Raw genomic sequence first — 25,195 nt, 5'->3', positions numbered from 1 at the left:
GTTGCGACGGCAGCAGCGGGCGACAAATATATATATATATGTATACATGTGGTGAGCGGAAAGGAGAAAAAGAACTTTTACGAAACCTAAAGCTGTGATTTATTTTTTTCCGCCGTAATTATGTTGTTGTATATATATATATATATTGTATATAATGTACCTTTCCGAAATTGGAACGTCCGTGGCCCCATTTTTTTTATTATAAGAATTTTTAATATACAAATAAATTATTTTACTATGATTTTCTCGTTATTATAAAGTTTCATAAAGGCTACGTGGAAAAAAATTTGATTCCATCACTATAAATTCTGTATAATATTATTATATTTTATATTTCTATACCTAATATTACCTATTTATATGTATTGTTGTCGTATTATCGTTCGTAATATGTTTCTGTTTTCTTCCAGACGCTTTTAATACTTTAATCTGATATTCAATATAATATATAAAATTGTTGGTATACCTAGCTATAGAGTCATAGAATATACATATAATGAATAGGTTAAATACCCATATGTCTTTAATATACATTGTTGCATACTTGCATGTATTGTTAATTTTTCTCCAAAGCACTAAAAAGTAATTTAATTAATTAAATAATTCATATTAAACAAGTAGGTATAAATAATAAATATACAATGTATTCCTTTACAATATACACTTAACTCAAAATGTTATTGGAATAATGCATCACATGCACATAATTATATTAAAAATGAAATTCATAACTGCATAAATAAATATTAAAAAGAATATATTTTTAAATAACTAATTTCTTTAGCTTTTATATTTTTCATATACATTAGTACATTATAGCTACATGCAGTGTGGATTGCCGTGTTTCCAATTTACTTTGATTACATTATTATAGAATTTATGTGTGTCTTTTAAAAATCTTAATAAACAATTTAATTGTTTTGGCAGCTTATATCCTATTGTAGCACATAGACAGAAAAATATTATATAGGGAGAGAGATTGAAATTATATCAATACCTATATGTCAGATCTCAGATATTGCCTACAATTATAATTGAAAATTAGATTTAATTAAAAATAGGATGATAACTTGATGTTGAAGCCACATCAATATAACAAATAAAAATAATTTAGCAGACCCTATGGCATATTCTTTGTAAGTAGTGAAAAAAATGCAGCTATTCAAAAATTAGTCTAATAACATCACCACCCTCCCAATATTTTATTAATACTTAAATATAGATTGTAAGATTTATTATACTTAAACATAAAAATAAACTTTTTAACATACCGCTTCAGACTTTTAATTGTTAAATAAGCCAAAATTCATATAAAATATATAAATTCATTAATTCATAGTAAAATAATGGTATCGCATGTTTGTATGTTAAATCATTTTCAACAAAAATAACCAATTGGTTATTATAAATTAATTGATAAATTATTCTTAGAATTCAGATAAACTGTAATTGCCAGGTAGGTAAATGATGTTCCTGAATTCCGCCATTAGGCTCAGGGATCATAATATGCCAATACATATACAAGTATTAAAAACCATAAATTAATTTTGTAACAAAATGTACTGCAATATTATTGTGTAATACTATTACGTATATGAAAAGTTAAACATTTACAAAACAAAAATGTTATTTTGTGTGTGGTAAGCTGGTAAATATAGGCAGTTGTCAGCCAGTGACCTAGACGCCGAGACTTATTGTATAGTAAAAAAAAACTATTTTAATCCACAAAACTGTCAGACATCAGTAAAAGAATAAAATAAATAACCCAAAAATTGGTGTACCTTGCAATAGAAATTATTAAGAATTAATTTCGGAAAAGGTACATCGGTACAGAAATCGGCTAACCCGGTAAGCTTCTATGCACGCTCTAATTAGTTTTAATAAACTCTGATTGAACCTCAAACTAAGTGATGCATCATTAATGTAATAATATTTAATACTCAATAGCGGTGACACGTTTCAATAAACTGATCAATTCTGAACGATTCTAGGCTTCTAGCGATTAATACTTTAGATGTTTAGGTCAATGCTCGGTGTATTTTGAGATCATTAATTATTAATACGTTTTGAATTCGATAATTAAAATATGGTTTGTTGAGAACTTGAACACTCAATGATTTAGAAAATTATTTGATGATGACACCTAGTTATAGTGGATAATTCAAAAAACATATTCACCTCCATTTTTTTTTTCATTTAATAATAAATATATTCAAATTACGGTATTTGAAATTCTTAAATGTATTTAGAGGTATACTTCAAGACCACATATTTAAATTCTTGAGGTTTTATAATACTTAATAAGGAGTATTTTATGGATACACAAAATTATTGTTTTAAATGAAAATCCACTTTTAACAGTAAATTATTTATTGTATTAAGTAAAATGTTTTTTTTCGAAAATATAAAATGGATCTAACATCCAGTATTATTATTCTTGGACCATTTTTATAAATTATAATTATTGATAGATTAGTACTAATTACTTCAATTTTCAAACCACCATAGCCCCTATATCTTATAAACCCATTATCGTGGATATACTATCCTTAGTAAACAAAGTCTCAAAACGACATGATCGAATTTTGATTTTGATACATCATAGTTTTCAGGAAAAATATAAACTAAATAATTTACAGTAAAAATGGGGTTCATTTGAAAAAAAAAGAAGTTTGTATGTCAACCAGACACTCCTTAAGTAGTATAAGTAATTTCAAAAGTTTAAAATATGATCTTTAAGTAAGTATATTTAAAAATTCCTAAAATCGGATTTGTAATTACTGCATTATTGAAGAAAAAGGGTAAGCATTCTATATATGAGGGACCACGGCAGAGTGATACTCTATCTACCTATGTACCTTTAAAAAATATTAAAAAAATACAGTTATTGCAGAATTTTATAACATGTATGTAACACACCATAACTTGATTGGAATCCCAGATCTTTTATTAATTTGTAACTTAAGGGGTTTAAGGCAAAATTTTTATAAAGGGTTATAAACAAAGGAAAGGGTTATAAGCTGACATCACAACAAAATATATTCAAATAAAATTCCATTATTTATTTAATATGAAATCCATAAATGGTATGCAAGATAAAAAAAATGTCTTCTCACCCCCCTTCAAGACAAATTCCTAATTACGCCACTGAACATTTGGACAACTATAAAAATTGTATATAATGTCTGAGATTTTGTTAACTGTCAATGTAATATAAATTATAATGTGCAAAACGATTGGTCCTTGAGTTAGATTCTAATCGTTCGTATAAATTAAATTACAACTTCTGCATAATACATTAATACCTCCTAAACCAAGAGGTTCGATTTTACAACTTATGTACATATTAATCCCTCCACGGTTACGCGTAATTTATTACGCTCACTCCCCACATTTATATCGGTCGCACATGTATCTTAAGTATGTCTTATTAGTTAATAGTTAATGATTATTATTACAGTAATTACGGATATAACTAGAGAGCCTTAATAATATTATTAAGGCTCTCTAAATATAACCAAGAACACGTGCATACCTTCATAGACGGTTTAAATAAGATCAATGTGGAGTCAATAGTAATCTCCTTGTCGAAAGTTAGCAGAAGTAAACTTTTGTTTACATTATTTTATTCATACAAATTATTCTGATCAGTTTTATTAATGTACCAGGCTATTAGGTTTTACTAATAAACTTTAATTATAAGACAAATTTTAACATAATTACTTTTATAATTGAGATGTTTGAAAATATGTTGTATGGTTTTTATCATTACCAAATATGAATAAATGTGAATAAACACAATGTATCTATTATTTCTATTGGCAATAAAAATGTATTAAGAAGGATTCAATTTGTATTTATTTTAATTAATAACAAAGTATAGAAAATTAAAAATTTAAGACTTAGTATCATACACTATATTTTGAGGGTTCTACTTTATAAGTAAGTTTGAAAAATTAATAAATATATGACTAAGTTGCAAACATGCAGACAAACAACCACAACTTTTTATTCATAAAGGTAGATAATTATACTATCATTAACATTATATCTATCTTTCGTATCATTTATGAGTTCATTAATTTTAATTCTCATTTCCATATTTTATAATCGTTATATATATATATATTAGAATATAAGAGTAATAAGACACACCCGGTCTCGTTCACTAAGTAATCACCATCTCAAATTATAACTATTAATTTTGATATCTACCACGACGCTATTAACGATATCTTTTTATCGGGTTTGACCAACATCTGAAGTGCATTCGCCTAATATGTGCTCGTACTTAATTGTATCTTAATTGGACACCTATAGGTATATAATACTTAAAAAGGTGTGCAAGTTTCTAACTTCAAACACTCTTCAAAAATTATTGCGGATTTACTCTCAGCTTTTCTATTAAATTACACTAAAAATAACTTATGAGGAATTTAGTATTAAATTATCAAGTTTCTTAACCAATCAAAAATTTTCTAATCGACAGGAATTTATAATTACATGAATATTTTGTGAGAATTTCTAGTATCTTCGGTTATTTGTTTTTGAGTTATCACCAAAAAAACAAAACCGATTTCGTTGAAAACAATTTTTGTGTAATAAGTGCCGTTCATGGTTCATCCTTTTTTTGGTTTCCTCCGCCTTGAAAACAACTAGAAATTTTTTATACTGGCCTCTCAAAAGTACCAACAAAATTAATACTGATGTTGAAAATCAAAGCTTTATTTTGACTGCTATACTTATCGCGTACACAGACCCCCCCAAAAAAAACATATTATTTTAAAATCAATACATACATCGCTCTGCTCAGAATCTAAAATTAAGAAATTGTTCCCGAAATTGTATGAGCATACATATATTCGCATTAATTCCTAGTATTTTTGTAGGATACGTGCAAATTAGATCCGACCAGGATTTTTCAATTAAATTGAAAATTTCAAACAAAAGTAATAATTTGGTTATGGTTTAGGTTATTTAATAATAATTTAGGGAATTCGAAAAAATTAAAAACAAAAAAATTAAAATTAATGAAAATGTAACTCAATCTTCAGTAAACATACCCACTAAATGTAGGCAATCCATGTCTATACAATTGGGCAAGTAATTCGAAATTGATTTTAGATTCTATATAGTAATTCGGATAAGTGGGTTTCCAGATCAAATGGGTTACTAATAGAATACTTCTTACTCCAAAATAAATACATGTAAATTGAATTCTTCCATCATCTATTTATTGTGCTAAAATGTACTGATTGAGTATTTTTATAAAACTTAATGTATAAAAATGAAAAAAAATATGTGGGTAATACCATATATACCATATATAAAGGTTAATTTTACCAATTTAGGGTTTTACAAATATTTGTAAAATGTTGATGCCATTTTGAAGATTTTAAATCAAATAGGAGTTGCGTGAATCCCCCAAAATTCTATAATTAAAATATATGCAAATTAATTTAAAAATGTTGGAACTATGTTGAACGAGTCGTTAGCAACATGTATATTATATGATGGGCCTGTATGAATCTGGCACCCTCTCGCCTAATCTTATTGTTTTGTTTTTGACTGTTAAATTATTTTCAAACTATGAAAACTTATTTGCTAAATGACTTCAAAACTTTCTGATGAATTTGGTTGAAGGGGGGGGGCTTCACGGTTCCAGTCGTTATAATAACGAAACGATACCATTAAATCCAGTCTTTAAGGCGGACTATGATTGAATATTGAAATAGGTACACATTATGACGATAACAATAAAATCACAAAGTTATAAATCGATATTACTGTTGAAAACAAACCTAACGAGGTGTGTAGGTAGTAGGTACTACTGTACTAGTATAGTACGACGAGGTTATAGTCAGTTCATATTTTACAATATTTATAATTCATAATAGTACTTTGTTGTGTTTTGTACTTTATATTTGCTTAAGATGCTACTACAAAATATACAAAACTATATGTTTTATAAGTTAAATATTTTTTTGATATTTATTGAATTAGAAATTGGTTTACTATAATATAAAAAAAATAATAACTTAAACAACAGTCACTTAGTCACAAAATGTAGATTACTGTTTTAAAATTGTAAATAAGTTAAGGTTAGGGTAAAGTAATAGCTAAATTATACGTTTCTACATTGTATATTTGATTAAAACTTTTTTTCTTTTCGGGAGATGTAGTAGGATTGACCAATCACAAAGATTCCAACACCAGTTAAGTAGGTCTTTACAAATTAGACGGTGGAACTTTTAACCCCCCCCCCCTCTCACACACAAATTACCCCACTGCAAACCTAACCAATTGTTAAAATAATAATATATAAATAAAGTAATAAATCAAGGATACAACATGGTTTTTAATGCTTATGATTTGGTAGCATTTTTAAATTTATTTATAAAATAAAATAACTGACAATAATTTTCGACTTTGCATCATTAAAATGTATCGTTCATAATTAATCTTTCCCTGACTAGAACTATATATCAATGCAGACATAATTACAACTCTTCATAAAAATATATACGTTTGCTTTTCAATAAGACGCGACGACGTTGTACCAAAGTTTTATAAGTGTATTGAACAATTTATGAAAAGAATAAAAGTTTAAGAACCAAAGTGGTTTATTTTATGATTGAACTAATTTCAAAGAAGAGATTGCTTTTGCTTCATATTCGTAAAGTCTACTATGTACAATACGCAGTAAATTTGTAGGTTGTAAAGAAAACCATTAGGTAATTATCATATTTTCATAGGACCTAAGTACAAATTACATCTTCTGTTCTTTGTATCGGTATTGTACCATCATTTGACATTGAATCATTTATATTGCCTAGAGAGTAGAAAATTCGTCGATATTTAATATTTGTTATATCCTAAGACTTCAATGACCGTACTATACTCGATGTAACTATAATCAACCAGCAACTTTCATTAAACCATACAAAATCTCCATGTGTGTGATTTCCAAATATTGAAAAAACTAGTTTGCTAAATACTAATGTAGATTTAGATTGAATCGTACAATATGAAGTTAGCTCCCCACCTCCCTGCACAGCTAAGCGTAAACAACAGCACAAGGTTCAAGTTTTATAGTCATCACTCATCAATAAATTTTCATTTAAAATATTAAATAATATTTTTTTTTTTATTGAACTTACGCCCGGCGACTAAGGCCATTAGCTGTTGTAGGGGTTGTGAACTGTGGTAGAGGTAAGGTTGGTACTGTAGGTTGTTTTTACGATTGTTAGGGTTATCACGGTAGGTAGCAAACACGTGGATGTGTGGCTGTGTGGCTGTGTGGCAAGGTTTTCAACTACTATAAACCCGGGTGGTCACCCATCCGGGAGCTAATAGCTGTGGCCGTTACTTACTCCCAGTCGCATTCCGCGACTGGTAGCGGCCAACGCGCCACGCCAAGCCACTTAAATAATATTATACAGTTCATAATTAGACTGATCACTGAACTCTAAAACCTTGTGCAGCCGTATTGGTATACCTTTGGCTATAGTCAATTGGCAACTAAAATGGTCAAAAATATATGCCATGTGTCCGTTTTATATAATATATTATGTACCACTAAATATTTCAGCCCGATTCCCTTGGATAGAAAAACGGTTTGCTGTGATAGCTAAGGAGTACAGAAGTTCACATTTCGGGGAAAATTTCAAATTTTTATCTCCTTTAGTTCAAACATGCACAATACAACTAAAGTTTTTTTAATAACAACCCTTAATTTTGTCACCGGATATGGGTAGATAATATCATTTTTAGTCATTTTGATCCATTGAGACCCTGGTACTAAACCTAAAATCGACTGAGTCACATTATAACAGATTTTTGAAATTTAAAAAAATATTTTTTTCAAAAACATAGGTTCAGTTGTTTGAGCTGATTACTGAATTCTATTTGACGAATAATGGTGATTTTGTTTATTTAAAGATTAAAATACCATTATTTGAATACATTGATTTTTCAATCTACAAAATGTACCTATAGTTTAAAAATAATAGAATAGTTATTAATTTATGTTATTATTCAAGCAATAATTGTTAATTTACGTTCGACATAAATAAATTATAAATTACTTAAATATTGTAGTAGATCAGCCCTATAAGAATGTAACTTGTATTTTTTAAATATGACTTGTACCTAAAAAATAACCGTTATTGGTAGAATGGAAATCCAGTATCCACGTTGGACATTTGAAGCAAATAATTATCAAACATTATGAGCCGATTAATAGCAAATAATTTAATAAGTCCATATTTGTATGATGTTGTTATCACGGGCGATAATATTCAGATTTATTAATTTCATTACCAATGAAGAAGAAGTTCCTTTATTTGTTTATTAAAACATCAACAGGACAGAGCACCAGCACATAACTCCATAGTTAATTATTAAACAACAATTAAACAAAATATTAAGAAATCGATGGGTGGGAACTCAAGGTCGAGTGGAATAGTCCTCCACAATCACCTGATTTGACACCACTAGATTTTTTAATAGGGACATTTAAACCACCTATTTGAGAAACGACGTAAGTCCACAAAAGATAATTCTGAGAAATAAGAAAAAACTGTTTTTACGCTACTATAGTAATACATGGTTATTTATCTTTCACACTGATTATTTACAGTGGTAAAATTAAATATTTTTTTTTGCAAATGTTCACACATGATCCGTCCATCATTTGATAACACATTCCACTCAATACCTCAATTTGTGATATTTTGTGACTTACGTCATTTCTCAATAGGTGGTTCATTTAAAAACATTTGTTAGTGAAGATCCACCAGTAAGTTTTTGAGATTTAAAAAATAATTTCCGTAGCCTGCAGACAAATAACAAAAGAATTAGGGAAATATTGAATATTTTATCAAATAAACAAATTTGCTTTAATAAAAATTATAAATTTATAAGTTACAAATTAATTTACATATTATTTCATAATAGAAAATTTAAATGCGTGAAAAAAATGCTCTCAATACAGTGTACTATGTTTTTGAAAAAAATCTAATTATTTTTAATTTTAAAAAATCTGTTAGCCTGTAACTCGGTCAATTTTAGATTTAAACCTATAGTCAATAGATCAAAATTACTTAGCAAAAAATTATCTAACTATATCTGGTGATAAAAATAAAGCTTGCTATTCAAAAGAACAAAGAATATTCCGAATATTTAGAGCGGTATATTATACTTACCTACACCTGTATTTATAGTACATCGACTTAAAAGCTAGGTTCCATTACCTCACAACAATAATATTAAGCAGACATATACAATATTATTTTAGGAAAAATACAATTTTAAAATACTTAATAACTTTAAATTATTTTTATACAATTTAGATTTTGGTAAAGATCTTATCCTGATATAATCCTAATAAAACTACTTTAGCTTGGTTTTTATTAATAAATTAAGTAGAAAAATTATTAGACTATACATTACAGTATGTATTTTTGTGCTACGAATAAAATCGTAGTACCTAATAAGTATTATAAATAATAATTGTCAGTAAAATAGTCAACATAACGAATGTCAAATAATCAAATGCATAAATATCTACTTATTTTGGTGTAAATTACTAATTTAACACTTTGGCTAAAAATGACAAAACTGACTATTCTAACTTGGACATTTTTTTTATGTTAGTCTAACATATTTTACTTGGGAAAAGAAACTTTCTGAGTGCGTTTTTATGCGTGTATCTATTTGAATACACCTGGCATAAATTAACAAAATGGTGTCACTGAAAATATTCGACTTCTACAGAATTTTTATCTTTTTCTAAAATAAATGATTTTCCATAAGAAAATTTGTGAATTGAAATGAATAAACACGGCATACAAAGTGGTAATTACTAAATTACTTATTTTCCACTTCCTGCAGTTGTGCAAATTACAAACTCCCATACCTATAGTTATAGCCTACATACTTTTTATGTTAAACATTACATTTTATAAATCAAATAGAAACATAAATGTCAATGGAATGCCTTATAATGTTGCGAAATTGTATATTACTATACTATGCATGATATGCAAAGGTCTATTCATTAAAGATGTATGTACTCGTAAAGTAGGTATTACGTATACCTAACTATTCAACAATAAAAACGAAAATTAGTATCCAATGAAGAACTGTAAAAGAATTTTACAGTGAGAAAATAAAAATAAAAGTAGAGTAGTTAGGTATCTAACAAAGGAAATAAAGTAAATGTATTCGCCTATAAATACATAAACCAGATCTCGTTTTCATTTAATTTTAAATGGAGAAGTTATATGACAGGCGAACCAAATGTGTTCAAAAGTTTTTTTCGATCTGGAAAGAATACAGCTAGGTACTACCCCTAAGGGTACCGAGAAAATAGAACACAAGGGAAATAGGAAATTTGACAGCTTAGAGAAGTCCCTTTTCACTCTATCTCATACATTAACCATAGTCTGGAAATCGGCATTAAAATGTTGAATTTGTAACCAAATGATATGCAATAATATGCAATGATTTTTAAACACGCATAAAAAAAGTTGTTAATACTACACTCCATTACATTTAAATATTCTTCTAAAAAAGTTAATATTTTTAACGCTTTTTTTATCGACGGAAAATCAAAACTATTAATCATAACTTAATCTTGTCAATTAAAAATAATGTTTTTCATCGAAAGACAATTATAATGTGTTTGAATTTTAGAAATTTATCTATAACCACATAATACCAACTTTTAACTATTTTTAACTTAAGATAATATGGTTGCTCATGTTTAGATTATAATATTAATTAATAATGATATTATTCGGTTGATGTTTAAAACGAGGTTTACTTACTTTACTGCAAGAGTAGAGAAACAGGTATTGTGCGTAATAACCAGATTATTATTAAAATTGTACACAGTTCGATAGATAAAAAAAAATATAAGAACAATAAAATTATGAAATGTTATAGCCTAATACTGCAGGAACGTATACTATATATATATTATAATAATTAATATTTTATTAGATTAATACTATATAATAATATGTATAATATATAACCCATTGTGTGTATTTGTATTGTATTTGAGGCGTGGGTAGATAATAAAAAACATTTTATACAGTGTATTTTATGGAAAAAAAGAATAAATATAAAATGTAACTAAGATTGAATAGACAGGAAAAAAAGGTTATAGGATCGTCTTCAATTTATTGTAAATAAAATAGAAAAAAATAGATAGTAACAGTTGAAACGTATTGAATGACTGTAGACATATTATTATAGAGACGTACATGGGATTGTATTGCAAAAGGATTTGAAAGAAACAGAAACTAAAAAGGAAATTGATGAATGCAATAGTAAGAGGTAGCACTATAAGATATATATATATATATATATATTGGGTATACGCAATACGCGTTACTTTAAAAAAAATTCTATAGATCGACTAAATAAAGGAATAGAGGAGGGGAAATGTCAAAATTGAATTGAACCATTGACAAGAAACTGTCGTACAAGATAGACAATGCCTGAAGGCAGTTTTTAGTGAGTATAGTATATTCTTAATTAAATTTAAAAATGATTGAATGTAAAATTCCTTAGTTATAATTTATAACTTATAAACGTTACAATTTATCATTAAATCAGATTTTAACTTCTATCAGTGGAAATAGTACCTCCCTAAATACTATTTTAGTACTATACGTGTGTTGATATATATAGACAGTATTTTTAATACCTACCTATTAAATTATAATATATTATTATAAGTGAAAGTTGTATCAATAATAAAAGCTTCTAAAATTATATTGTCATTAAAATATAAATGCCAAATTATAACAATAGACTAAGTAACTAGTGTAGTAGTGTGTACCCAAAACGCTGAAAGTGTGTTTCTAATTTCTAATTTCGTTGTTTATATTAATTATTTTTTGATAATTTTTCATAGTTGGGTACCAAATTGTTTATTTATTTATTTTTAACTGTATCTATTAATTGTGTTTTAATATGGAAATATTACCTATAACATTGAAAATATAAAGGAGATAAAAGAACCATAAATTATTTGCTATTAAAAAAATTTTTGTTACCTATCTGATAGGTTTGTAAAAATTTGGACACGAAGAAGTATGGGCATGCATGTATTTACGTATTGCCAAATTACATGAGATATTCGTGAGCATTGCGGCCGGTTTTGGTAAAGGTTTAACTGTATGCAAAAATGCAAAATCATAGCCACCCTATATAAATAATTAGGTAGATCTATCAAATGTCATATTGGAATGCCCCATGTTGGCGCCCCGCCAATTATAATTATCACTAAAGCCAATAATAGTTGGTATGTCTCTGATTTTTTTTTATTTGATAAAAAAAATACTTTCACTCCAAACAGCCCAACAATCAGTTAAAAGTCCTCGAGGATCAAACATGTCGGGTTGAATGTTGTTTTCTTCTCTATCTATTACAAAATTCTGAAAAGTGACCCATTAAGCGCTCAAAGTTAGTAGGACGCATAGATATCCCATGAAGTTTCCAACTTGGAATATTTTCCAGTCAACGGAAGCGTTCCGGGAAGTACAAAATCCTTTACCCTACCGCTATCTGTCGGAATTTAATGCACACGCGTATACCACGCGAAACCACCCTTTATTTCGGCGGACGCATTCTATTGATCCGGCACAACTTGATGTCCGTATAATAAGTACCTACCACAAGGACCACTCGAATGGATTGTTTTGCTGATATACCCACCGAACGTTATCACATATTGCGTATAGATAGTACTATAATCACAGAACTCGAATTTTCACAGATTTCTACTGCAAATTATAGGTACGTACGAAATATTCATAATAAGTTACAATATATTACTTTTAATTAATGTTTTTAAGTAATACCTTATAATAAGAGATTACGCCGCGAATAAGAGTAGCCTGCACGTAGGTATATAATGCATATTTTTTTATCTACAGCCATATCATCCCCGTCATTCTGCCTGTTAGGTCCTGTTTTTTTAGGGTGTGTACCTTTACAGGGTGTCTAACCGTATGTTTGTCTCTGTCAGTATTTCAGATTCTGAGCGGAGCTATGAATGTATTGATTTTTCAATAGTGTGTGTTTTTATTTCTATTTTTTTTTTTTTTTATGAGTGTGTTTGTCGTCACCTTTTGGGCGGTTAAGTGCTTAAATTTTCTTCGACAGCATATATTCTGGTAGGAAATTGAATATAAATGGTACATCGGTAGGTCAAAAATAAAATATTCCCAATAGTTTTCGAAAGCGGCAGGAAAAACAAACATAAAATTAAGGAAAAACTGAAATTTTTACGGAAACCCGATTTTAGACAAAATCGATTTTGGTTTATGATGTAAATCTAAAAAAAAAACGGTTGAAACATGAAATTTTCAACTAAATGTTTATATCCGCATTTTCTATATAGTATATACCATAAAATGTTAAACTATTTTTTTTTTTAACTAATGTATAACAAGGTTCCTCGTAAGTAAGTTATTCTGTAACCAAAAAATATATAAAAAATATATAAGGACAGTTTTTTTTATAGTTTTATGATCAAATGTGGACGAAATTACATATTAAATAACCAAGAGTATTGATTTAAGGTGTTTTGTTGTAATTTAAAATTTAAAAATATTATTCGTGACCTCGTGGGTAATTTAAAATTTTATGGTAGATATTATATTTTATACATACAATGACTTTTCAAATTAAATTTTTTTGGCAAAAATGAATTTAACATACTGTAGTACTATAATATGCTTAATAGTAAAATAAATTACTTTAACCACTATAACATCATCAAATATACTTAATTATTAAGTAATATTATCGGCTGACTGACTGTCTTCGCACAGAATCGTTTTTCGTATACAATGATTTTACATCATTGAATTCAAATTTAACACCATCCATTACAGCGACCCACTTGTAACCTACTGTACAGCAGAGAGACATCAACTTACCCTCTTTTTTTTCTAGTTTATATGATTTTGGATAATTTATTATTGCTGTAGATGACCACAAATCACAAATATTATAATAATGTTCGTTATGTAGGACGGTAGTTTCGGGTTTATTATAGAAATGAATAGTAATTTGAATTTTTTATATGACAGTTTTATATTTTTATTTAGGCAATATCTATAGTGAGTAGGTGTATAAAACTACAATACTTATGTGAGGACAACATGAGACACTCTGTAGTCTGTACCTATATATTGCTATATAGTATTGATATAGGTTCCTAATTCTATTATATGCAATTTCGGTTTCGTACAATATTTATACACAAGTAGGTTATGAAAGAACACACTAGTAAACACTGTATACAGCTTTCATTTAATTGCATTTTACGTTGATAACAATGTAAATCTATACTTACTAGGTACATACATATATTGTGTTAGTGACAATAAATATTTTAAATAGATGTAATAATTATAAGATGAAAATATAATACACTGATACCAATACATTTATATTAATTTACTAATATAATATCTAATTGAATAGTTCAAATAGTAGGTATAGGCACCTCTTATGTGTGTATTATAAATATAATTAAATATTGATAGATATCAACCGGAAATGTATAAAATCAATCAATCACCGAAACATCTAATGGTTTGGTTTCCTTTTTCATTTGAGTATTTCTCTAGTGTTAATAAGCTTGCAGACTTCGTTCAATGGCTATGTACTAGGAGCTACAGTGACAGTGTCCATGGATTAATGAAGACAATAAATAGTTTTCTAGTTGCAACGACGTACGTCGTGCATGCAAGCATTTCCATTGATTTCAAATGAAAACGTTTTATAGCGCAGCACGTCATCATGACTAAAATCTGTCAGCTGTATGTATAATAATAAATGATTTTAAAACCTGTCGTGCTATTACAATAGTATGTGTGCCATGGCGTGTACATTCGAAACCGACTATTGTTCAACAACCCTTTTGTGTAGGTGCCTACCTACCCTGCGACCGATGGTCCTCGTGAAACATATTGCCAACAGTTCAACCCTATTTATTATGTGGATAATAAAATATACATGGATACTATGGTATTATGATTATAATCTCACTTATGGTCTTTAATGCGGATCACTCACGAAATCGTACAGGTATTTGATTACACATGATCGGTGACATAATATATTATAGGTACTTAAATATACATATAAATAAGATCATCACGTCAACATTCAGTGCTTTATTGCTTTATACTATACGTACAAATTCAGATGATAATATATAAGTATAGAAATATAAAGTTTTGAAAAATAATGTATATCATATAATAATAGATTCTCAAATGGAAAATTCAGAAGCTTATCAATTCGATAAAATATCAAATTTTCAAACCCGTTGTAAATCAATATATTATTATTTATTATTATTATAATCTGCATGCAGTCTACAGTACTAAACGAGTGTTGACTATCGCATAAAAGACAAATCAACTGGTGTGCAGGGATGTACATGTCTCAATAATAAAGTGGTATAATATATATTATAATATGTAGGTAGTAGATATATCTATTTTAATACCTAACCTACAGTTTTTGCTTTTTTCGAAGTTTGGAAAGTAAACCGTAACGGTTTACTTTCTAGTTATACGATAAAGTATATACTTAGAAATGAAAAAAAACATTACGACTATGTATAAACCTTTATACTGGATGAAGCAGTAGCACAATTAACTTGCAAATTAAATTCACTTAATAATATGTAAGTTATTAAAATAACTCTTTTTCTGATCAATAATTTTTCTAAAAAAACTTAATTTTTTCTTTAAAATACTTGAACATAATAATAACACCTACATATTACACAAAAAAAATATTAAGTATCTATCGATTATTTTAAAACAAACGTGGGTAAAACATAAACATAATAAATATATACTGTCTCGAGACTTACATATCAGGTCCTTTCTGGTACACTTGTACCTATTACCTAGATCATATTATATACCTATATAGGTATCTATATATTATGGGCAACATCAATGCGTCGTATTATCCTCCACACAAGAATACAGATCAGCATTATATTATGTGATACATTATATATATATTATAAGAGTAGTAAACAAAATACTAGTAGAGTGGTATGCGTACAGCGTAGTGATAGAGTGAGGGAGTGGACAGGGTAAAAGGGTTTTTTCCTCAAAGTGCAGGCTGCAGGACATAGGACCCCGCCGATTATTGGATTTATAACGTTGTCGTCATCGACGCCACTGGAGACGAGTGGTGATCGGACCACGCTGGGTTCACGTCGGCCGTGAAATAACCGTGGTGCGCGAGCAGAGTAAATCGAATTTGCAGATCGCTGGCTCGCGTACGTGCGGGGCGCGGTCGGCGGGACCGAGGCGCAGCGCATCTGTCGCGCGCGAAAACATTATTCCGTTAAGCGGATAATGAAATGAAATAAAATAGAAATAAAAAAAAAAAATGCCCCGTCGTATGCACACAGGAAGAGGAGGTGCAAGAGGCCGGGGAATCGGGGGCGAAGGGACAGACTCGAGCTGCACATTAAAACATAACATGAGAGGAACGGTGCTGGCCGAACTGTTGCTGCTGGGCATCGCCGTCGGGTTCCAACGGGGTCCGCACCATCCGAGGGCCGCTGTGTCTGGCGAACCGAGAATCGAGAACCACCACCACGAGCACCAACACCCCAAGCCCATGGGCGACACGAAGTTCACTCAAGACAAACCGATACTGCACGACAAGAGGTCAGTGACGATACGAGTATAAAATATATCATACTTTTTTTTAATATATACGATGCAATATTCAATGATGCATAGGTAGGTGCCCACACAATAATCAAGTATTCGTGTTTTGTAACGATTGTGCAGAGCGCACGAGACCTAAGAGATTTTCGTGCGGGCACACTCGTGTCCTCCTCAACCGGGCATGTCCCGTTTCCGTCAAAAATCCGGTTCCACGATTTACACATAGCCCTTTTCCACCAAAAACGAAAAAAGTTCGATTCTCGTTTCCGCCAAAATTTATTTTTGTGAAAAGGCGTTTCCGCTAATTACTATTTGGGCGCCATATACAATCGTTGCATATTCTTATCATTATATATTTTCTTATCATATTACAAGTACATAATAATATTGCATTAGTTGAATATAGGCACAACTTTATTATAGTTTTTAAAATACTATAAAATCAAAAATAAATTAAAATATATTAAAATATAGTCTCAATAGAATTTTGAAAAAACACATATCGTCATTTTTAAATATTTTTAAATATTTAAAAATGTCACAAAAAATGAAAACTATAATACAAGTACCTATATGTCAAGTTTTAAAAATTACAATCGTAAGTATAGGTCAGGTTTTAAAATATTTTATAATTAAAATTAACAGTTTTAACAAATGTGTACTTACTAATTTCATTTTAATTTTTTTGTGATTACGTCTTCTATAGTTTTTAAACAGTTATTTTTTTTTGTTTTTTGGAATTTTTTTTATATTATTTTGAGCACTATTAATTTTGATATAAATATCCGTCTGTATCGTATCTTTAAGTATTTGTAAAAATGTAAAAAATGATGGGTGTGCCTACTGCCTTAAACCATCAAAAATCAACATCGTTTAACCTCTTTTGCTTACAACAAATTTAATTTCTAAGTGTTGTTACTGTTGTTAGTTTGGTGACAAACAGTACGGATACTGAATGGACTAAGATATCTTAGTCCGTAATGGAGGTATAAGAATTTAACATTCGTAAGATAATAATTGTGTGCAAATTATAAATAAACTATGATACAGTGTATGATTCCTTCCGTTATCAACGACTATCAACAATTATCGAAAATTATCGGTGTGTACATTACAAATGTTGAAATGTCATTGCTATTAACTACAATATGCTACATTACTATCTTTTATATACATACCGTAACATATATTCAATATTACTCAAAAATGTAACCGTTTCCAAACTTTGTTTGGCTGAAACGGGTAACTCCCCCCCCCTCCAACCCATCCACTCAGCCACACCTTCCATTTTTCACAATCATAATATTTTCATATGATATATCTAAATAGGTACGCTATAAAGACCCTTGTCATTAAAATTTAACGTTAACTTCATATTTGATGAACATTATTCACAAAGTTTTTATTCCAACTATATTGGCTGGACAAATTTATATCTGAATATCAATACTACCTACATTTATAATTCACGAGTACTACTAGGCAGGTATGCATAATTTGGTTTCGATTGTTAAAAATAAATTAATAACAATAATTAAAAATACCTCACAAATTTGTACAATCTTCAACAACTTTAACATTTTCAAACAAATTTTTATTTATTTATGCATTAACATAATATCCATACCTAGTACCTACTATAGATTTATAGAAACCACGGTGTTAGGTATACTAAAAAGTCCAACAAAAACAAGTCTGATGGAATAAAAGTCCGGTAAAAATGTGTATTTATATAACACACCAAATTGACATGTAAAAATACAATAACAATTTTAAGAAATTACATGAATTATGATATTACACATCAAATATTACTTCACTCTATTAAATAAAAAAATATATATCTTTAGCCTATAACCTTGGCCGTGTCCTAATATTGTATCCAACTTAAGTTAAAAACTTTTCAAGGCCTAACTCCTGAACTTTACGAAACGTAGCTACTCTGGCAAAGATGGTAAAAGCACACTCTAATATCTAATTCTACACCAAAAATAATAATAGCCGCTGTAATTACTGCTTTTTCAAAATCGAGGTGTAAAATCTTGTTGTTACATTTTTCGATAATGGTCTTAAACATAGAGTCTTAAATTGAAGTTTCCTTACGTTCTAATAAACAATATGCAGCGGTAATAAAAAAAATCATTTTTAGGGGCTCATATTACATATAAATGCATAAAATAATCAGTCCTGAGGTTAAAATTTCCGTCACAATACCAAATGCTTACTTCTAGGCTAGTTGGTTTAGGGTTATATTTTTTATGCTTTCCTTAGATATAAAATTATGCTTTGTGGATAATCCGAAAACCTACCTATTACTTATGCACATGTAAAATCACTTTTTTTACTAACGTAAGTAAATTAAAATTTTTTTTTATACTTTTAATATTATTACGGTAGACCACGTCCATTTTAGTAGGCCACATATTTTTGCGGTTTACCACATATCGTAGGATAACCATTTTTAAACTTGGGACTTTCATTCTCAGATTTTTTTCATCGGACTTTTGTTCAGGGATTCGCCTTTCATTCGTATGGTATACCAAATTTTCGTTCATCAGTTTTAATAGCTAGTATGCTGTTAGTTTTTATATTAGACTATTAGCCCAAACTGACCTTTAATCAAACTTTTAGGTAAGAACATTTTCTGTGTTCTATCACTAAATTAAATTTCATAAATAGTTTTATGAATTAAAGAATAGAATTTTTAAATTAACTGAGACTTATATTGTTTATTCTACTAAATGAGAGCTCCCCTTTTTACTATAAATTATTTAGTACCTAGACATTTTTTTTGAATATGTTAATAGTAATAAATTTCTAATTCAAAAATTCAGATGAATAGGTAGTTACTCAGTTATTAAGATATAGGTACTATAAAGATAAGTCCTTAAAAATTGTTTTACTAAAGTATAAAATAGATGTAATATTAGATCTATTATTTGGGCCACTTTTACAAATTATTAATGATAGTAGATTATAAGATTAATATTAATCTCTAACATTTTCAGCCCAAGCATACTAAGTTAAATTAAAGCAGCTTTTCTGATAGGTACTTTGGTTATAGAAAACAAATGTCTTTACATTTTTTAACAGACACAAATCAATAAGAATTCTAAGATTTTATGAATTAAACTTCATTAAAACTATTGGAGTTTTTGTTAATGTCATAATATGTTAATTTATGTGCATGTAATTGTACAATGTTCTGTTTATGGAGGATATTCATTAACATGTATCCTTATACATTAATGAAAATAATATACGAATTAAAAAGTTAAAAAATCTTAGCCAACCCTTTTGCATTTCTTCTCGTTTTATCTTTTAACATCATGCCTCTATTTGTAACAAAAATATATGTTTTAAAAATGAAATAGGCACATTGAAGAGGATCTTGGGCTTCCAGACATAGACGACAGTAATTTAACAGATGAAGAATTAGAATTTAGATATTTCATGTGGGTAACATACACAAATAATAAATAATATTTTGTATACAATTAATTAGTCAATTTACTAATTTTATAGTGCTCATGACTATGATAAAAACACAATGCTTGATGGATTGGAATTAATGTCTGCGTTTGCTCATAACATGGACAACTACGGAGACACGGAAACAAAAATATCAAATTTAGAAAATTATACAGGTAAAGACAAGTATTTATTTAGTTACAAATAAACCATACTAAAACCTTTTTTTAGATTTAGTTGATCAAATACTGTATGATGATGATACAAACTATGATGGATTTCTCAGCTACACTGAATATGTGATTGCCAAGAACAAGCATTTACAAAATGTATAAAATGTTAAAATATATTACTTTCTAAAAATACATTGTTTATTGTAAATAAAGTATTTTTAACATAAATTTTATAAAAACTAATTAGACAATGTCGTAATATCTTTTGAAGTAATTAACAATCCTCGTTCCCATAAATCATTCACAAGCTGCATAACCTGAAAAATATTTGTATTAGTATTTATATTTATATTTATAAGTGTTATATACCTTTAAAATGAAAAATTATTAAATACAATTTGTTATGTATGTATTTACATTAAAAAAATGTTTACAATTTTAATTTAATGTAAAACACTAACTAATTTATTATATTACTCAGAATTAGTTTTTGATAAATCACAATTTGTTATGTTTGTATTTTGTATTTGTATTATATATTATATGATATGTAATGGTAAAAGTACGAAGAACTTAAAACCCTTAGCTTTACTCACTAGCAATAGTCAGGTAGTAAATATTCAAATAATAGGCTTTCACTGATTAATATTGGTTAATTCTAGGACATTATACATTTATACAAGATCATTTGGCCAAACTCCAAATGATTATTATAGTTGGGTTATTGTCTTATTCTACACACAAAAATATTTAACTTTAGAATAAATATATAAAATGGTAATGGTAAGTGTGAAATATAAAAAAATCTAAGTTCTACTATTCAGTTTAGTCTATACTTTAATTGAACCAATAAAAGTTAAAACATAATAAATATATGTCAAAAAATAAAATGTCTAAATTATAACAAATTTGTACATTGTTCTACAAATTTTAATTTAAGACACTATTATTTGAATAAATACTGTTGATTATATAATAAATAGTGCATAAACACATTAAATGTTGTATTATATTTTAAATTTTAATATAATATAGAAATGTGCATTTAACTATGTTGTATGGAATTTAATGGGAAAATCTTTCATATATAAATACATTTTTATTGTAAGAGTCCAAACTATAATACTCATATGAAGTTTGTCGAACTTTACTGTATAATATCCGTTATCAATTGTTCAAGCTTAATAAACAAATATATTTTACTATCTGTAGTTGATAAAATATAGGTTAAAAACTGTATAAGACTGTACTTTTTATTAGATTAATAATGAGTTAAAATTGTATTTTAAACATATTTAATGATATATTTAAGCCCTATAATAATATTATACTAAACATTAAAAGTGTTTTGAAGTATCTCATATCTTCTTAATTCTAAATATATTAAGATACTTTTTTTTTACTATCATACTCAATCCTGAATAATATATTGTTAAAATTAAATTAAATCATTCAAAAAAAAAAAAAAAATTATGTTAGAATAAATTTTTTTACTGATAGTTAAGCTTATTAAAAAAGTAAAAGTATCATAATATAACCTAACTAATAATGAAAAAACAAATAAATAACTATCACTCATGTATATGATTCTTTTTTCGTTACTTAATTAATATTAACCTGTTCATTGTCATTGCATAAGTCAGATACTTTGGTAAATAATGGATACACATTAAACAGTTTCTTCACAAATAATCCCATTTCATCCGGTATAACAACAAATTGGCACTCGTTACCGTGCAATTGTTTAGAATTATCAAGATTATAATATAATCTCAACTCGGTTGTCATTTGATCAGTTTCTTCGTCCAACATACTTTCTTCGACCAGTCTAAAATGGTAAAATTTTATTATTTTAATATTTACTACAATAAATATCACATATCAACACAATAAGTCATAAGGGTATTAGATACTTTTTAAAATAAAATGTCCAAATATTATTATGATTTTTATCACAATACAATATAAATGCTTACAATCAATACTAATAAAATGTAATAAATTCATGTTTTTGGATAATTATTAAGAAAAAAAATTTAAAAAAACTAAGTATTTAATACAATATTATAAAGATTAAAACCATTCTTAATATAACCAATAAATTTGTATAGTGTGTATCTTACCTAAAGCAATTTCTACGAATAAGCTTAACTTCAGCTATTTCAAGGTTTACCTCTTCTCTAGTGGTTTTTCCATTAGGTAACATCTTTGTACCGTTAGCAACTGTCCGTAGCAGTTCAACTATAAATATATTTTGTTTTTATATTTCAATTGATTTAAACATGAATTATAGTACAAAATAGTAGGTGAATATTTTGAAAGATATATAATCTATTGTGTCATAATAATTGTCCCTATTTGTATGTGTACAAAATAAGTTTGAATATTTAACTAGCTTTTTAATGAAACATATACATAATTTTATTTTATACTTTCATACAAACCAATTATTTTTTATTTGATAACACTTTAATTTTATTTAACTAGAGATGAGATATATTTGTTAATGAAATACAAGTTATCAATAAGCCCTTCTCAATTTTTAATAATAAGTAACTTACCATTACATATTGATGGGGGTAGTGAATTTGTGTAATAATTTTTCAATGAAAACATGTCAATAGCATGATCAAGGTCTATGTGATTTTTTAAATTTCTTATAAGTTGGTTGATTTGATTTTCAAATTGTTGCCTTTGAACAGTACGGGGAAGTGATTTTTCCGATTCACATAAGCCTCCAAAATTTTGGTATCCAACAGGCAAACCAGATCTATAGGATATATCATTCTTTGCAGCATTATTTAAAGAATTATTAACCACCTAAAAATAAAAGTTTATTAATTTTTCTAAAAAGTTAGTTCAACAATATTTATTTCATTACAAATTGCAAATGTGAAAAAAAGATACAAAACAAATGCTATTAATTTTAACAGATTTTAATAAATGACTTTAAAAAAAAAGATACCAAAATTTTAACTAATTTTAATTTGTAAGATGAACAAAATAAAAATAAATAATTTCCTTTGATTTAATGTGTATAAGCTGATAGTTTAAAATTGAAATAGAAAACCAAAAACTCAAATCCACGTTAATTTCAAAAGATAAGCTCCAATGATTAAATAGGTATCTAAAAATGTATTATTTATAAATTAGAAGAAAAAATATTATTAAAAAATCGTAGATAAGTAGAATCTATAAAATAATTAAAACTACTTACCACTTGAAGAAAATCATACATAGAATTTTGTTGATATGATGAAAATGTCAAATGTAAAGAATGTGTTTCTGTGTATAAAGTATCAGCTTGATGAATGTATCCTCTAGGCATGTACAAAAAATCTCCAGGTCTTAATATTACATCAAGAATTGGTTCACCTATTTCATCTGGATGAAAATTTCGGCTTGAAGTCCTTGGCAGGGTTTCAAACTCACTTCTAAAAATATATTAGTATGAAATAAATTATAATCAACTATGCATGTGTAAAAAAACTTACCTTGGTTTATATACCCTCCAATGTTTTTCACCATCTACTTGCACAACAAATGCTTCAATATCATCATAGTGAGGAGCAAAACCTTGAGAAAATGGTGGTGTAAGGTAAACATTACAACCAACTAATGAGCCAAAATATTCTTGTAGATTAGCCATGAATTTATAAATTTCTGGAGCGAATAGCTGAGGGTTCAGTAACCGGACACTACATCCATTGTTGTAATAATCCCAAACGACGTGAGGATGAGCTCGGCCTACTGGATTATGTGTTTCACGTACATTGTCTGTATAAGATGTAATATCTACATTTGTCCCATATTGAAGGTTGTTTTCACGAAGAATGTTATCAAGTTCAGTAAGAGAGAACAATTGTGAAAAATAATTAGAACCGTTTCTTGGCACATGCAGGATGTCTTTTTCCCAATGATTCCTGAAAAACAATAAATTTTAATTCAGTCATTGGATCGAACTATATGATTTCTAAAAATCTAAATGTCAATAATAACCAAAAAATAGTTATTACCAATATAAATTTTACATTACCTATGTATCATAAAATATTAACACTGTTAAAAAGGATTTAGTATTATTATTACACATGGAAATAAAACTATGCTATACAGTATACATGATATTATTTATACATCACTTACCTCATAAAATCATCAATGCTCATTGGATGTATTAGCCATTCCAATAATTTTTGCCCAGTTTTAAAAGAATCTTTTAAGTTAAGGTTGTAAATATTATTCAATGTATGGCTCCTAGGTTTTTTTGGATTCTCATTACCATTATTTTCAGTTTTAGTAATTTTAACTGGAGTTTTTTTTAATTTCTTCTTGTTTTTACGTTTACGGTTCACCCTGTCCTCAGTAATACTGTTCTTGGCGTAGTACTCGAATGCAGACATACCTACTGTTCGAAATCACTCAATGATTGATGTTTTTTTTCAATTGCAATTACAATATTAAAATTGAATCCACACAGGTAGCTACGTACATTCGTCTAAATACTTACAACTTGCAAGTTACGATTGACTACAACACAACTTTTGTCTGTAAGTATTTTGAAGTACTAAACTTGTGTTAGCACTTTAGCAGAACCACAGAACAAACGCACTTGCGTTACTTGAGTAATGAATATGAGTTACTATTTATTAATACTGTTAGTAGAGACAACTAACATGCAGTGACAAATGACAACTAGTAGACAGTAGTTAGACTGTAAGTTGACGGTTGTTATTTTTGTTCATGTTGTGTACTTGTGTGAATCTAGTATCAACTAACCTATCTTAAATCGTGCTCGACATGCCGCATGCATGA

General features: G+C 28.0%; 2 protein-coding genes across 5 annotated transcripts; one reads left to right on the top strand and one right to left on the bottom strand.

Moving 5' to 3' along the window:
- Nucleotides 1-12,675: 12,675 nt before the first annotated feature.
- Nucleotides 12,676-20,623, top strand: LOC111030429 (multiple coagulation factor deficiency protein 2 homolog). Its single transcript, XM_022309911.1, has 5 exons — nt 12,676-12,813; nt 16,472-16,733; nt 20,111-20,191; nt 20,262-20,383; nt 20,439-20,623. The coding sequence occupies exons 2-5, from the start codon at nt 16,543-16,545 to the stop codon at nt 20,540-20,542; spliced, it is 498 nt and encodes a 165-aa protein (XP_022165603.1). The 5' UTR covers nt 12,676-12,813; nt 16,472-16,542; the 3' UTR covers nt 20,543-20,623.
- On the bottom strand, nt 20,538-25,160 carry LOC111030428 (bifunctional lysine-specific demethylase and histidyl-hydroxylase NO66). 4 transcript variants are annotated; one of them, XM_022309907.1, is made up of 8 exons: nt 24,873-25,160; nt 24,527-24,788; nt 23,875-24,303; nt 23,598-23,814; nt 22,942-23,200; nt 22,504-22,621; nt 21,998-22,208; nt 20,538-20,697 (listed from the first exon to the last, which is right to left on the bottom strand). In XM_022309907.1, the coding sequence occupies exons 2-8, from the start codon at nt 24,781-24,783 to the stop codon at nt 20,620-20,622; spliced, it is 1,569 nt and encodes a 522-aa protein (XP_022165599.1). In that variant the 5' UTR covers nt 24,784-24,788; nt 24,873-25,160; the 3' UTR covers nt 20,538-20,619. The 4 variants fall into 4 exon arrangements, with proteins under 4 accessions (XP_022165599.1, XP_022165601.1, XP_022165600.1 ...); XM_022309909.1 differs by having other exon boundaries at nt 24,527-24,785; XM_022309908.1 differs by having other exon boundaries at nt 24,891-25,160.
- Between the last annotated feature and the right edge of the window lie 35 nt (nt 25,161-25,195).

The sequence above is a fragment of the Myzus persicae genome, unplaced genomic scaffold, assembly GCF_001856785.1.
Source record: "Myzus persicae strain clone G006 unplaced genomic scaffold, MPER_G0061.0, whole genome shotgun sequence".
Lineage (NCBI taxonomy): Eukaryota > Metazoa > Arthropoda > Insecta > Hemiptera > Aphididae > Myzus > Myzus persicae.
Note: the sequence above shows the minus strand (reverse complement) of the source record. Positions and strands in the feature narration are given on the sequence as shown.

Bases quoted from the DNA above. Each gene is read 5' to 3' on its own strand.
- LOC111030429 (XM_022309911.1), top strand. From the start codon at position 16,543: ATGAGAGGAACGGTGCTGGCCGAACTGTTGCTGCTGGGCATCGCCGTC. The intron at 16,734-20,110 runs GTCAGTGACGAT...AAAATGAAATAG, and splicing joins CCGATACTGCACGACAAGAG to GCACATTGAAGAGGATCTTG. The intron at 20,384-20,438 runs GTAAAGACAAGT...ACCTTTTTTTAG, and splicing joins AAATTTAGAAAATTATACAG to ATTTAGTTGATCAAATACTG.
- LOC111030428 (XM_022309907.1), bottom strand. From the start codon at position 24,783: ATGTCTGCATTCGAGTACTACGCCAAGAACAGTATTACTGAGGACAGG. The intron at 23,815-23,874 runs GTAAGTTTTTTT...ATATATTTTTAG, and splicing joins TGGAGGGTATATAAACCAAG to AAGTGAGTTTGAAACCCTGC. The intron at 22,622-22,941 runs GTAAGTTACTTA...ATATATTTATAG, and splicing joins ACCCCCATCAATATGTAATG to TTGAACTGCTACGGACAGTT.